Source organism: Callionymus lyra, chromosome 2 (genome assembly GCF_982586985.1).
Source record: "Callionymus lyra chromosome 2, fCalLyr1.hap1.1, whole genome shotgun sequence".
In the NCBI taxonomy this organism is placed as follows: domain Eukaryota; kingdom Metazoa; phylum Chordata; class Actinopteri; order Syngnathiformes; family Callionymidae; genus Callionymus; species Callionymus lyra.
Window position 1 is genome coordinate 22,284,035 of NC_141819.1, and position 16,229 is coordinate 22,300,263.

General features: G+C 40.5%; 1 protein-coding gene across 1 annotated transcript in view; it reads left to right on the forward strand.

Moving 5' to 3' along the window:
- myo1d (myosin 1D) overlaps positions 1 to 16,229 on the forward strand; it is a 51,644-nt gene that overhangs the window by 16,266 nt on the left and 19,149 nt on the right. The window contains exons 7-16 of the mRNA XM_087784122.1: positions 344 to 460; positions 1,105 to 1,308; positions 1,733 to 1,878; positions 1,962 to 2,076; positions 2,609 to 2,779; positions 8,529 to 8,599; positions 9,008 to 9,082; positions 9,148 to 9,280; positions 9,417 to 9,583; positions 10,278 to 10,485. Coding sequence (XP_087640248.1) covers positions 344 to 460; positions 1,105 to 1,308; positions 1,733 to 1,878; positions 1,962 to 2,076; positions 2,609 to 2,779; positions 8,529 to 8,599; positions 9,008 to 9,082; positions 9,148 to 9,280; positions 9,417 to 9,583; positions 10,278 to 10,485 — 1,407 coding nt within the window. The remainder of the gene's footprint in view (positions 1 to 343; positions 461 to 1,104; positions 1,309 to 1,732; positions 1,879 to 1,961; positions 2,077 to 2,608; positions 2,780 to 8,528; positions 8,600 to 9,007; positions 9,083 to 9,147; positions 9,281 to 9,416; positions 9,584 to 10,277; positions 10,486 to 16,229) is intronic.

Genomic DNA, 16,229 nt, shown 5'->3' on the forward strand with positions numbered 1-16,229 from the left:
TTGTTACAGCATGGTCCTAGTAAAAGAAGCAAGATTCATCTCAGATTCGATTTATAGCTTCAGCAGCTCTTAAATATAGTGTTTAATTACTCGGGTTTACATCGACACTCGAGCTTAACAAGTAGAAAGAAACCACAAAAACATGTGACGTCATGGAACACACAACAACACAAACTGCTGAGGTTGCAGTTTGTGGTTCGGTTGTTTTCTCTCAACGTGCATCGTATCGTGATGCCGTACACTTTACTCTGTTGTTGTGTGATGAAAGTTGGTTTCATTTCTGGAATATTGATGGTTTCTCATGTTGATCTATGAAGTTGAATAAGGTGTGTTTTCTCTCCAGTCGTCCATTAATGATGGTGCCGACTTTAAAGCCGTCGCTGATGCCATGAAAGTCATCGGTTTCACTGGGGACGAGATCCAGACGGTGTACAAGATCCTGGCCAGCATCCTGCACCTGGTAAGTCCTCTGGCTCTCCAATGATGAGACACATTTTACAACTCACTTGAATTAAGCAATTGCTTTTAAAATAATTAGTTTTTTTAAACCCACAAATCTTATCTTCTCAAAATATCTCATTAAGTGGATTTGACCACTCTTGAATTTCAATTTATACCAAAAAAGATTATTTTATTCATCCGAAGCAATAGAATAGTCCATTGTTTATAAGGCAACTGAATTTTGTTAAATTGTCAATTACAATTTTATTTATTACTAAGTTATTACAATTTCCCCCTTATTTTCCTACTTTTATGTTTATGTTTTTAATCTACTCAAATCCGCTCATTGAATTTTCTCTTAAATTAAAAAAAAATAAAAATTATGTTCACTGTTCATATTTATATAGGATTTTTCCGTTTCCATGTATCGTTAATGTTTAAAAAAAAAAAAAATCTTTTCACGTCTTTCAATAATAACATTCTGTTCTATCTTTTATTATTAGTTTAAAAAAATGTGGCTTCATTTTTAACATTATAAATGCTTTTGTACATTCTGTTCTAGATTTCTGTTTGTTTTCCTTCTAGTCCAAACACAGTTCCCTGTAAGTTTGACTGTTAATGATCACAGATTTAAAAACAAGTCGTCATTCTTTGGTCCTCCAGGGTAACTTGACCTTTGGCGTCGACGGTGACGTGATCTTGATCGAGAACTCGAAGCTGGTGTCGGTGATCGCCGACCTGCTGACCACCAAAGAGGAGAGCGTGGAGAAAGCCCTGCTGAACCGCACCGTGGCCACGGGGCGAGACGTCATCGAGAAGCAGCACACGGCTCAGGAGGCCAGTTACGGGCGAGACGCTCTGGCCAAGGTGAGGCCAGAAAAATGACCGGTGTTGTTGCTCTGAGGTCGCAAACCCTCATTTTGGTCAGTGATGTCAGCGCCAGAGTGAGTCACTGTGTCGAGACTTCGCTGAGTCAGGACTTTTTAAAAAACCAACACTGACTGTAATCCAAGATTCACATCAACACGTCGCTGTTGAGCCAGTGTGTCACACCCTGGTGGTCAGTAGATGGAAGAGCACTTTCTGACTTGGTAGTAGTTGAAATAGCAATTTATTTAGATGATAACATATTAATGTGCCAATCAATTAATGTGATTAATAAGTAACACATTGATCAATAATTAATTGTGATTAATGAATAAAACAAATGCCAGATTCATGCAGAACAGGACGTTTGGGTTTGATGTTGAAACGACAACCAAAGACCATCTTTAATCCCGGTGACTCTCAGGCCATGTATGAGCGACTGTTCTGCTGGATCGTGGGCCGGATCAACGACGTCATCGAGGTGAAGAACTATGATGCTCGGGTCCACGGGAAGAACACGGTGATCGGGGTTCTGGACATCTACGGGTTCGAGATCTTCCAGAACAACAGGTCGGTATTCTACAGTCTTGTCGAGAATCATCAGGAACGGAATATAAGAATTTTCTATTTATAATTGTGTTTTCCAACTACAGCTTTGAACAGTTTTGTATCAACTACTGCAACGAGAAGCTGCAGCAGCTGTTCATCCAGCTGGTTCTGAAGCAGGAGCAGGACGAGTACCAGCGGGAGGGAATCCCCTGGAAACATGTACGTTTTATCCTTTGCTCACCTAATATAGAAAAACGTGTATATTGAATTATGCAACTGTGTTATAGAAACGTAAGAACATAAAGAAAATATATATTTATTTTTTTGATACAAAATACATTCTTATAATTTAACCATCTTTGACTTATGATTAAAATATTAATAGTTACATGTATGGACTATGTAACATAGTGAGGTGTAATATACAGTAAAGTTTTTTTTGTATTTCTGGGATTGTACATTACTAATACTATATCTAGTCTTATTTATTGTTATTCATACTCTCTTTTGACAATTCTTTCACATATATACTGGTAAGTGAAAAATATATTAAGTAACATATTTTAGTATAATTATCTCTTCTACCTCTTTATGTATTTTAATGCTATATGTATTTTTATTGTACTATAATAATGTAATGTTTTAAACCCTTTTTATTTTTACAAATAATTACAATAAACAACATACTGTTTTTGTATTGGGTCTTTATTCTTTTTTTCATGTTTCGTTGAAAGTCTTAAATTTGTTCTAGATCGACTACTTCAACAACCAGATTATCGTGGATTTGGTGGAGCAGCAGCACAAAGGGATTTTCTCGGTGCTGGATGAAGCCTGTATGAATGTGGGGAAAGTCACCGATGAGGTTTTCCTGCAGGGACTCAACGGCAAACTGGCTAAACATGTTCACTACACCAGTCGGAAGGTAGGGAGGGCTATACACTCTTTTAAACTTGTGTCAATAATACTGTCGGGTTTTAAAAACAAAATCATATCCAGCATATATTAAGTAAAAACGTATTATCATCTGTAATACAGAGAAACAAGTTAACAAAACAAACAATTCTTCTAATTCTGCAGTTCACTCTGTCAGACACTGGGGGGCGTCAGAAAACTAAGTTTATCCTCTGCAAGCGTTTGCTCAAGTGACGTCACCTTCAGCCAATTGCGATCAGTGTCAGTGGTGCTCTGCTGGCTTTCTCCCACAGGTAGCAAAAGATGGAGAGCGAGCAGGTGTTGATGGGTGGAAGGGGGAGCAGGAAGAAACATAATATTGAACTCGCATACTTCTCAACTCCGGGCATCGTTTTGCTCACTGGTTCAGTTGCTTAAACTAATTATTTATGTGTAAAGATTCATGCAAATGAAGACGTTATACAACCGTTTTTTATTTAAATTTTTGATTTTGCAATTTGTCAGCTCAACAATGAATTTTAACTTGGGGGGTGTGAACGTTACAGCACTGCCAAAGAGAAATGTGTAGAACGTGTGAGTCAGATTCTATTATTGTCTATGTTCCCATAACAAGAGCTTAAGTCGATGTTCCTCCTGCACCGTGAGACACATCGGGTCGTCTCAGTGGGACAGTTTTGAGTAAACATTGTAGCAACGACCTCTCGGCTCGGACGGTGCGTTTCCGTCACCGCCATCGATTCACCGCAGGAGGACTCGTGCTGCTTTCACCAGCAGAGTGTGTGCAGTTTGTGTTCTCACATGTGAACCAGATCATCTTGGCCATGTGACGATATCCACCTCGTGCAGGAGGCGTGTCACATGTTACAAGTCTCCTATGTCTGTCAAGGAGACCCGAGCATGAATGGGGCAGACATAGAGCAAAGCATGATGGGAGTTTTTCCCCTCCCTCTCCAGGCGGAAACTCGTCGACGGCTTCCTAGAAAAACCCAGACGGCTGCGACTCGGTGCGGCCGACATGATGCAGGAAATCTGTCGGTTCATCTGTCGCCCGAGTTGGTGTCTGCGGTCCCTGCAGTGATCCATGACGGGTCCAGTGACGGTCAGATGCTGCTCCTCAGGTGGCGCCCGCCGGGCCAGGCCCGAGGAGAGTCAGAAAATGAATCACAGAAAGCAGGCAGAGGCTTGTTTGGTTTGTCTGATGTCTGATAGCTGCAGGAAAGTACCTCAAGAACAAAGACTGATTGTTGTAGTGGAAGAAAAGCAGCAGAAACTAGACGAGAAGAGTTGTTTGGCCCGAACATGCACATGATGCTTTTATTCAGAACGACCTTCAATAAGTACACTTCACCATCAGAGACACAGAGAGCACAGGGAGCGCCAGAGATGCATTTGAGCCAAATATAACTGGAGGATTTTCTTTCTCTCTTCTCTGCGATAGACTTTTACTGGCACAGATGTCCAGAGTGTGTGTTCAGAATAGATTGGTGAGCATGTGGCAGCAGATACTGCTTTCTTTGTGTGCTGTAGTTTGGACAAGGCAGAGCACATTTATCCAAATGTAAGATAAGTAGGTTCCATGACTGTGTCAATCAGTGTCACATTAAGTGCAACAAAGTAAGTAAGAAAGTAATATTTGTAGAGCACTTTTCTAGACCAGGGTCAAAAAAGGGTCCATTATAGGAAAAGAGAACAAAAACAAAACAGGGACTCGGGACGGAGGCAGGGCACGGCTAGAGATCGGGGTCTCAACTCGTCTGGAGACGCAATATTCTGGCGAGTTCTTCCGGGTAGAGACCCTCCTTATCAATGGAAAGAACCCGCCGCTCAATCATCCACAGCCGTGTGCCCCCCAGTGTCTGTCAAAAGAAAGCACAGGAAACATAAAAATGGAAAAACACTCTCAAAATAAAACAGGATGAGCATAAAACATGACAGTCAGTAGACTCCATTAAATGCAGAGCGAGAGGAAGATTGTTTCAAAGCTTAGGAGCAACAGCCTGGAAGGATTTCTCTCCTCTGGTCCCGAAGCATCAGTAGATTCTGATCCACTGACCTCAGAACCTGAGCTGGGGTGTAAGGCTGGATCAGATCACTGATGTAAGGAGGAGTCTGACCATGAATAGATCTGAAAGTAAGAACCAGAATTTTAAAGTTTTTGAAAGAAACTGGCAGCCATTGAAGAGATTTAAGGATCAGAGAAATGTGAGTTCTTCTACTAGAGCAGGTCAGAATTCTCGCTGCAGAGTTTTGTATTAACTGCAGGTGAGACAGCTCCTTGTTTAGACATGAAACTGTTGCAATAGTGAAGACACAAAAGAATTAATTATAATCTCCAGATCATGCTATACAATACATATTTCTCAAAATCTAAAGTCGCCTTACAAACTGGTGTTCCTTATCTATCGATTCTGGTTGTTTTCACAGAACTTAAAAAACGATTTTTGTGGTACACGGTGCATAAAAATCTGTCAGAATAAAAATAAATTAATACGAAGCTGCACTGCGATGCTCTGTAGTATTATTCAGGAGCCCAGCAGAGTAACACGTTATGTACATTGTGTGTCACCATAATATTATGGTGTTTATTAAAAGATTTAAAACTCAAGGTCACCAATCAGTTTTGCTTAATTCATCTTATGTCTGAAAATACGATGCATGATACTCATCCGTACATATATATTGGCCGCTTGTATTGGCGTTCTCCGGTCACTACCCAAAGTCAATGATAAGAGAGGAGAAACATAAAGCATTTTTCTAAAGTTTTTTAATCATGCGTCTCTCTGTGGAGCACTTTAATGTGTGTGCGATTGTTTTGATGGTGAGAATATAGCTTGTGCAACCCTTTGAACAATAACACAGACACTTCTTTCTTTTGTACGTCCGGCTGGACTCGTAAACATCATCATTAACTTGCTACTCCGTGTCTGTGCAGCATGTTCCTGTAGCCATGAGTGCACACGTGGAAAATTACATAATAAAGAAATAGACACACGAACATCCTTCATCACGATGATGCAACAAGAGATGTTATGGAAGGAAAAAGAACAATGTCGACGCATTGATTGATAAAGACGCACAGAAAATCCGAGACCGTAATATTCCTCAATTTACAGTGTCATGACACCTCAAAGGTTGACTTCACTCGATGTCACTTCCTGTCCCTGCAACAGCCTGGACCTGTTACAATAAGTAACCGCTGTTATCTCCCACCTCTTTGACCCACTTCCCTAAATGTTCCGTCATCAGCGTCGCAACAATAAAGGCGTCGTGTGACTCGATGTTGACGCTGGTGTTCATCAGACATGCAAATGCAGCGCTGCTGTTTGCTAATTGTTCAGGGTGGGTTTGCTGACCTCGACACTTTCCGGCTTCGCAGTCATGTTCGCCTGAAGCTGCAGCCATATTCACTGCAGTTTTTACTGCCGCGATCAGCCGACACAGCAGTTTTTTTTTAGTGCACCAGCTCGGGTGGGACGCTTTGCTCATGTGGTTTAGTGCATATAATGGAGAACCTTTGGTTTAAATAAACATTTGTTTCAAATATTTTGTATGCAATGTCCTAGAAAATGTATCTTACTGTTCATTCCTGATGACGGTAGTCGTTTCATTGAGGTGTCTTTAGTTTTATTTGTTTTCACAACGTTCCTGTTTTAAATGTATTATTATTATATGATCGATGCCATGATGCTTAACTGTACTTGTGGCTTAATGAACATGTTGGTGGTTGAACGTGTGGTCAATTTAGGATGATCTGGCAGACCTTATACAGCCCACAAACCTTGTGTTAAATGGAGCCAACATTTTTTTTAAATACCTTCATTTTATAGCATTAACTTCCTTTATGTTTCTCTTGGAAACTGTAATATTTGTCTCCTTGAGAGACTAATTCTGGAAGCGCTTGAAGCCTTTCACTGAGGGATTTCTCTCAGTCTTGTGTGATTTGGACGAGAGTCAAACGACTGATTCATTCAAGAGAAGTTGTGTGACAGTTTGGTGTGATTACACCCACTCGTGACGCATTTCTCTCAAGGATTAGGGAGATTTCTGGGTCTGTCTGTGTCGACGGATTCGTGGGATGAAGACCAGTGATGGTTCTGATCTGTTGAGTCACAAAGAAGAAGACGTTATATAATTGAGTGTTTACAAATTCATCCTGACAACATTTTAAGATGCATTTGATTTTGTTGAAACTACTTTACCGGTATAATTTGCTACAGTTGTGAATCCTCATGCTTGTAGTAAAGGTTCTGAGTCTGCTGTAAATCAGGGACTGACAATGACTTTAGTAGCAAAACAAACCATTTAAAATGTTTTTTTATGGCTCTTCTTGTGCCAGTGTCGCTGAATTGTCGTGGCTCCTCTGTGGCACCATTGTGATATATAACAAACCTTTCTTGGTTTTTGGAAACAAAAGGACATATGTTGGGTTTTATCTTCCTGCTAGCTCTAGAAGGTTTATTCAGTTCTTCAAATAAAACAGTGACCCACTGTTGTAAAACACTTTGGTGTCAGGTGTGTAGTTAAGAACATCTTGTGTTGCTTCAACCAATTGATCCGATGCAGAAAAAACTAAGACCATAAGCTTTTTTCATTGGTTTAGCCAAGTTTGTGCATCTTAGTCCGACTGCTCTGTTTTCTCTTGTGTCCTTCCCTCCTCATTATCCTCCTCCTTTATCTCCTCTCTCTGACCTTTCACTCTTGCGTATGCTAATCACATTCTCCTGCAAACGGATGCACATCGCTGCGATCGATTCACCTTCATGTGCACACACTCCTCGTTCCTTTCCTTTATTTCTCCTCGTCCGTCGCACACTCTCTCCGTCTCTCTCGCCGTCTCTTCTCATCCCAGCAACGTTCCACTTCTCCTCTTAAGCTCCCATATCATCATCTTCCTCTTCTTCTGCCCCCGCTCTCCGGCTTCATTCATCACTGTCTCGCTCGTTCTTTAATGCCTCGCTTTATCTCCTTCCAGCTCGCCGGGAGACTTTATTCGTGTCGACAGTGTTGGCGGCGATTTCTGCTCCAGAGAGTCTGATGTCGCTACGGCGTCAGTAATTCCATTTTTGCTTTCTGGGGCTTCAGTTTAACCTGAATGGTCCCACTTAAAGAGTATTCTCGTAGCCCGGGGGCCAAATATAGTGCAGCAAATTAGCTAATTTACCTTCTATGGATGTTTATTTAATGTATCTTGACAACATGACGTTGAAATATATATATATATATATATAAAAACTAAAATGGACAGAAATGTTATGAAAGCAAATGGATAATTTTGCATCAAGGAGACATCAAGACCACTGATGATTGACGTTTTGTTTAGTTAAATCTAGCCTTTTTAAGGCTTTTTTTGTTTTGTTTACCCACATCTTACCCACATGGTCGAGTTTGCTGATTCATAAACATGTCTGAGGAGAGAATGAAAGTAGCCTTAGGCCCAGAGAGGTTGTCTGTCCTATTAAAACTGTGATGTCAAGAAATATGCAATGGTTTATAATAATAATGTGAATTATTTTACGACATAATAAAAACAGACAGAGGCTGGAGTGACAGATCTTGCTCCCCACTTGACGTCCCCGATCCTGTCTCACGGCCGACTGAGTTCGAAACACTTGCTGTCAGACGCTGAGCCTTGCGGTCATAATGTTGTTGCTCTCTTTTAACCAAGCAAAAACCAAACTGAGCTCAGTTTTTATTGCATGTATGTTTCAAACGACTCCATGAAGTGTTTTTTCCTGACATCCACCCCTGTTTGTCTGCAGCTTTCTCCAACGGACAAGAGTTTAGAGTTTGACAGAGACTTCCGCATCCGACACTACGCTGGAGACGTGGTGTAAGTATCACGTGATGATGTTAAATGACTCATGAACCTGCTGTACCCTTTTTTTATCTTCTCTTTTGGTCAAATATTATTTTGTTGTGCCTTTAAAAAAAATTAAAACAAATATCTAATGTCAATATTTATTGATATTAATTCACTTTAATAGCACAGTCGTCTCCTCAACACACACTTTTTAACGGCCCTTTTAAGTGACGGAGTTACTTTCTGATCCGCCAAAGCACTTGGTCGGCGCTCAAACGCTTCGATCAAAACCCACTAATCCCCGTAAATGTGCCGCGAGGAAACCGAGCTCATCCGCGACGTCGCGACAGTCGACATGACGAGAGGTTTCTCCCCGTGACGGAGAGGGAACTCTGGAGCGTTATCTCGTCAGCAACATGTCGCTCGCTCTCTCGACAGGTACTCCGTGGTGGGTTTCATAGACAAGAACAAAGACACTCTGTTCCAGGACTTCAAGAGGCTTCTCTACAACAGGTACACGCTGACATCTTCATCCAGGAGAACCTTCAGAAATAAATAAACATCTTTCTTTCACTTAGTTCCAACCCAGTGCTGAAGGGAATGTGGCCCGAGGGCAAGCTGAGCATCACTGAGGTGACCAAGCGCCCGCTGACCGCTGCGACCCTCTTCAAGAACTCCATGATCTCCCTGGTGGAGAACTTGGCCTGCAAGGTCAGTTCAAGGCCGTTATCATATTTGGGATTTGACTTTTATAGAGACTTGAAAATGTTTGGTTTTTATTGCTCACGTTTGAAATGACGTGAGATTGGATAAAACTGTTTTTAACGCCCCCTGTTGGCAACCGCAGGAACCGTACTACGTCCGCTGCATCAAACCCAACGACGTGAAGTCGCCGCTGCTGTTCGAGCAAGAACGCTGTCGCCACCAGGTGGAGTACCTGGGTCTGCTGGAGAACGTCCGGGTGCGGCGAGCGGGATTCGCCTACAGACAGACTTATCCGCGCTTCCTCCAGAGGTAACCACGCCTACGCCTGCTGGTCTTTTTTCATTCACCTCAGTCCCACTGTCTCCTCTGGGTACCCCTTAACCAGGCCTGATAACTGGAACAGTATCTTAGAGCAAAGCATATGTCCAGCAAATTACGGCTGAATTCTAATTAGCTTAAATGGACAACAGGTGGCAGTAGCGATCCTGAACCTGTTGCACTGCAGACACAATAAAAAGGAGGAGGAAGAGGAGCTGCAGCTCTCTCAAAGGAATTGGAAATCCATGTGGTAATTTCCTAATGAATTTAATTGAAATTTTCCTTCACAATAAAGTTTGGACAACTGTGGGTTTTTTAGTGTATTCTGGTCCTTACTGTGTGACGTTGTTAATGTGTTCCTGTGCACAAGTGGGTTCCTTCTGGACACTCCAGTTTCTCCAACAGTTCAGTTGAGTAGACCTGCTGACTTTGATGCCAAGTGTCAGGTCTATTAACGGTCCTGTTATGTGTCGCCATGGCAACCACTAGATTAGTTCACAAGTCTCTTGAATAGCGAGTCATTGACATTTAAGGTTGTGGTTGAAACTCATTTACAGCTTAAAGTTAGTTTACTGAGCAGAAATCATCTCACTTTAAATTAATGTTCACGACTTTTCTGGATGTTACCAAATGTGCACATATAAATATGTTTTCTCTTTTTTTTTTTTCAAACTCCTTCCTGCAGGTACAAGATGATCTCCGAGTTCACGTGGCCGAATCACGACCTTCCCTCCGACAAGGACGCCGTCACCCGGCTGATGCACGGCTGCGGGTTCGATCACGACGTGGCTTACGGCAAAACCAAAGTCTTCATCCGAACCCCGAGGACTCTTTTCAGTCTGGAGGAGCAGCGAGCAGATATGGTCAGGAGGATCGTGCTTTTCCTACAGAAGGTGAGACAACGACCTGGCTGTGGCAACAAAAGGTTCCTAGAATATGAGAGCTGGGGGGGACAACATGTAGACACCCAAGGAATCGGGAGACAAAGAGCTTTTTATGATACGTAACATTGAACAAAGATCATATGGTTCAAGACAAAGACCTGAGTAAGAAACAAGAACAAGAAATAATAAGAAAACATACTAAGACTATTCTGAAATGAGGACAGAAATGCAGACTATACTTTGGTAAGCAGAGATGACTGAAGATTATCTGAATCAAAACAAGACCAACCCCTTTCGGAACAAAGAACAAGTCAATCCTGACACTGTCAATGCTTGAATCGACACTGAAATGTAATGAAATCTACTGTAGTTCACCGGGTCACGATGGAGCGACGATGTCGTCCGTACAGACGAGGACAAGTCGGTGAGCGACTGGAAGAGATGTGACTGTGATAGAAGTAGTGATGGATGGTCAGCCCTGAGCAAACTCTGTCAGAGTAAGACTATGACGCTTCAACCGATGAGTGACTGACTGGTGACTAGTTGTCTGGTGACGTCTTCGCTTGTGATCGACCTCTCGGCTCAAACGGCAGATTAGATCGAGCACGTCATTGCTTCATACGTTTATATTTTGAAGGGGATTATTCAGTAATTATTGGATGTTTTAATTACCAGAGGGAACAAAGTCTTAATTAATGAAGGACACGCTAAGATTTTGTTTATTCGGCCGTTTTTGTACGTCTGTGAATCTTTATCTTTTCTCATGGCCATTTAACGATGTAAAGTATTGATCGTCTGACCTTCGTATTGATCCGTGCAACCTTGTGTGCGCGCACATCCCACTCGCACACGCACACCATGCTGATGATTCCTCTTCTCCCTGAGGAGCATCTTATCTTGTATCTTCAGGATAATCAGTCTTTGATATTGAGGGAAAGACCCAGAGGATTTGTGGTGTTTCCACCCAAACAGACGACGTCTCATCTTCCATCAGTGTCAAGACACACACACACACACACACACACACTTGAGCGTTCCTCAAACACTCGCTGACACATGACATCAAATAGTGGTGTGACAGCAAAATTGACTCCAGTATCCATCATGCTGTTACTCAAACAAGAATCCCAGCCGGAGTCTGATCCCCAAAAATCCCCTTATCAGCCACTGGCACACTCGTCTGCCTTCTGCCACTCAGGACCGCCGTGCCAGCCCTGCTTACACACACACACACACACACACACTTCTGCTGCATCTGTTGTGTATTTACCGTTTGTTATTTGCCCCCTCACCCGCAAGAAAACACAATAATCCTCCATTTATTGATGAATTGTGTTCAAGAATCACTTTATTTATTGATTGTTAAAGCGCTTTGTGACCCTGGTCTAGGAAGGTGCTTTACAAATAACCTTTACTTGACTTTATTTATATGTTGAAGTAACATGATTATCTAAGTTATATTTTAAAACACTGCTTTCACAGTTTATATAAATACAATATATAAATAAATCCAATCTTGTACAAGTGTTTGGATATAATGAAACAAAATAGCAAATATGAAATAAAACAAGGTAATACAATAAAAATACAAGATATTAAATATTAACAGGAATAAATGTGAGACGGTGTTACTGGTCTGGCAGTTGTCGTTGGTTCGTTCAAACATCTTTTGTATCATGTCCTGGGAAAAAAACATTTTGAGTATTTTTAAGGGCAAGTGTACATGCCCCCATTTTCACAATATAAAGTCATATATTTTTTTGTTAACCACTTTAATAAAAATGTTTAATATTAACTTTCTCAGCTCTCTGAGTCCTAATCAAAGTTAAATACAATTTTCTTAGTTTATATATTTTTAGACCATGGTACTGACTAAACTTGGAAGTTTATTTTTTTAAGTTTAAATGTCAATCTGTTAAAAATAAAATATAAGGTTATCATCAGTAGAAAAAAGCTTAATGTACTAATAGACAAGCTGGAGTTTCTCCTTCCAGCACCTTACAATGATGAACACAATTACATTTTTTTTTATCCATTTATATTTAAATGCGCCAAACCTTTCGAGTCCTAATTCTCCGACCTGGAGCATATTTGCCGAATTAATTGCCCATTCACACCCGAAAAACACAGTCACGGGATCTTCACACGCGACAGCGGAGCCTCTTGTCGCCGTCCCTGCAGCAAATTAAAAGAGCATTGTGCTTCTTTTCTTCGTCTCCTCCTCATTTTATCTCTTGAATTACCATGTCGCCGCAGGAGCAGATTGAGGAGGGGGTGGCAGCGATGGTGGCGGTGGTGGGCTGCACTTAATCCTGCCCCGTCTTCAAACCTCCTACTTTTCTATTCCTGTCTTCACAGAGGAGCTAAAATGTAACCAAGTGTGACTTTGTATCATCTGTTTTGTGAGAAAATGCTTCCACTTAAAGACAGACTAATAAAAAAACCCTTCCTCATCCAACATAAATACAGATGTCATAAATTAAACATGGAGACCCCCCCCCCTCCATTCCTCCCCTCCTCTTCGTTCTTTGATAGAATAAATGTTTCATAAATTCAAGCTCAGCCATCCAAGTCGCTGCTACTGTCTGCGCTTGTCAGAGGAATGAGGGAGACCCTTAAACCCCATCCAAGCTTCCTCTCTGGTGAAGCCGATGTCGAGTATTATCCTACTTTCAACGCCTCGTCAAGATTACTGTGGCAAAATCTGCCTGTTCTCAGCACATCATCTCATTTGATCAAAGTCATATGTTTAATTCTGAAATTAGTTTGATTTGAACAATCCCTCAAAATATAACTCTTTAAAAAATATATATATATTTAAAATAATAATAATCTGCACAGTTTATCTTAAAATCCATTTATAACATGTCATTGTTCTTTTAAACTTTTTGTTTTCTTTGTAATATTTATCTTAAACATAAACATTCAAGATATTTATTTAATTAATTCCAGGTTTCAACGTAACATTTTAATTGTAAGTAAGTAAGTAAGTACATTTTATTTTTATAGCGCTTTTCCAGACCAGGATCACAAAGCGCTTAAACAATCAAAACATTATTCAATAAAATATATACTTTAAAGGTCAAGATAACACTGAGAACACAACAGGAGTTCCAGAAAATCAAGGAAATGTCTGCACAAATAAAAATGTCTTAAGATGTTTCTTGAAGGAGTCAGTAGATCATCAAACACAGAAAGAGAGGAAGATCGTTCCAAAGCTTAGGAGCAACAGCCTGGAAGGATTTCTCTCTTCTGGTCCTGAACCGTGTGCGAGGAACCATCAGTAGATTCTGATCCAGATTGTCTGGTTAATAGATTTATGACAGTGGTTCTGGCCGTAGTGTCTCAAAGGGACAAACTGTCCAAGGGGCCCGTGAGTGTCACACACATTTGACCCCCGCCTCCCACTGCCCGCCCCTGTATCGAGCATGTCAGTGGAAAACCAGCTCAATATCCCCAGCGGAGCTGGAAACTCATGCGGTGGCACTGGAGTGTGTCAATGGCAGCCGAAACAATCCGTGTCCTCGTGTCACAGTCTAAGTTCATCCAGTGTGTGTGTCTGTGTTCTCAAATTTGCTCACACTACAATTAACCTGGTGCGACATGTGGCTCTCACTTTTTATTGCACAACAGTCATTTTCATTAACATCATTGGTTTCTTTACTCCACTTTGACTGAGCACATTTTCTAAAGGATACCCTTGGCCACACATTTACACTTTTGGCTCCCACAGCCCTTATCTGTAAATTATTTAATTCAGAAATATATTTAAAAAATGTAATTATATGTACTTGGAAAAGAAAGAACTACAAAATAAAAATCCTAACACGCAGTTAAAAAAGGGGGTAGGAAGCAGTGTTTTTATTTTATCTTATTTTATTTTATTTTATTTTATTTTATTTTATTTTATTTTATTTTATTTTATTTTATTTTAATTTTATTTTGTTAATAGTGTTAAATTTCCAATATTGTAAATAATTTGTATATCTTTAAGATCGTTTTATTTTATTTTATTTTATTTTATTTTATTATTATTATTTTTTTATTATCTCTTTTATTATTTATTTTTTCCTTGCACATAATTTTTTTCAACTGTGCTGTTGTAAAAGTGTGGTTCCCCTCTGGGGATGAATAAACATTTTCTATTCTATTCTAAAAACAGTTCACAGTTATCCATACAAGTACACAATATTAAACTACTTATAACAATAGATATGACAACATAATTATCTGAATGGAATAAAATATGAAAATACACTTTTACTACATAATATATGTATATATAACATCTAAATGTTAGATATTGCTGCTTGAACGAGGCGTTATATATTATATATGGTTGTGTAGGAGAATCAGGTCATGGCACCGTTGAGACCTCTCGACATATCCTGTCCATCAGGGAACCTTGAGTACCTCGTGTGTGTAGCTGGTGTTGATGAAGAGAGACTAGTCGGTTGTTTCATGATGTATTTTCTTCTCATCCATGCGTATTGTTTCCTGATGAGCTTAGTCAGCTCGAGACGTGTTTCCTCCATTGTGTGTATTTGAAAACAAATCTCTACAATCTGCTGTGCCTGGTAAAGACAAAAACCCTAATGTGGCTTTTATGAGCCAGTAAATCCCCAGCAGTGCAGTGAGGGCAGACGCCATGATGGCAGACTCTCTAAAAGCACCATCAGATGTGTTTATTGTCCACAAGTATCGGGGTTGGCTTGTCTGGGGCGTCGTTACCGTCTTGATTTATCCGCAATCCCCCCGAGCGTCGTCCGCTCTCCACACAGCGGCTCAGTCCGAGGAGCTGAAGACGTTAATTCGCAGCAAGGTTGTCCAGATGCCACCTGTCTCACACCCTTACGAGATGTTGCCGTGTTGCTCTGTGTTTCACCTGCTCGCAGTCGTGTATTTGTGTCTCTCCTGGGGGGACAGTTGTTGATCTGGACGAGGACGAGTCATCACGAACAACCACTGTTTATCATGTGCAACATCTCTGTAGTGTTACAAAAACTATTTTCAAAATACTAACAATTTAAAGAAATACAAAATGATTTATTTATACTTGTGTCCATCAGTAAAAACTCTAATTATAATTTATTGTTTACTTCTAAGCCACGGTTGTCAAACTCATAAATTCTAAAAGTAGACAAATATTTTAACAGTCGGAGATTGCGGGCTAAACAAAATTGTGTGTTTACCAAACTGTCTGTAACAGGAAGTATGAGTCTGATTATTGTCTTTTCATCCTCGGAGGTTCAATTTATCTAAATTATCTGTTTGTCCTACTTCACCAAAAACTACCATCAAATTCCTCCAACATCACTTTTACTCTTATTTAAAGTCTCTTGTTTTATGTCGACATCCATAAGCATCGTTCCTTATCTCACCTCTTTCGTTGTCTCTGGGTCAAGGTGACCCGAAGGCCCGAGAACAAATAAACACAAGGTATACCTGAAACATATTATTATTTTGACCGTGGGGTCATCTTGACCCAGAGTTAACACAAGGGTTAAACGCTGATATCTTTAAAGGACACAAACATGATAACAATGATAAAAATAACGAACAACATAATCTACTTTGAATCCAAGACGACCATTTGGCGGTCCACGTATAATAACGCTCGTAAATAATTGGGCCAGGAACACGATGACGATACATATATTTTCATCCCTGCTGTGATGCTCCCGCGCTTATGATCTCTCCGTCCTCGTCAGGTGAAAAGTGCTTCTTCCCTCGTTTTCTTATGCAAATGTGGA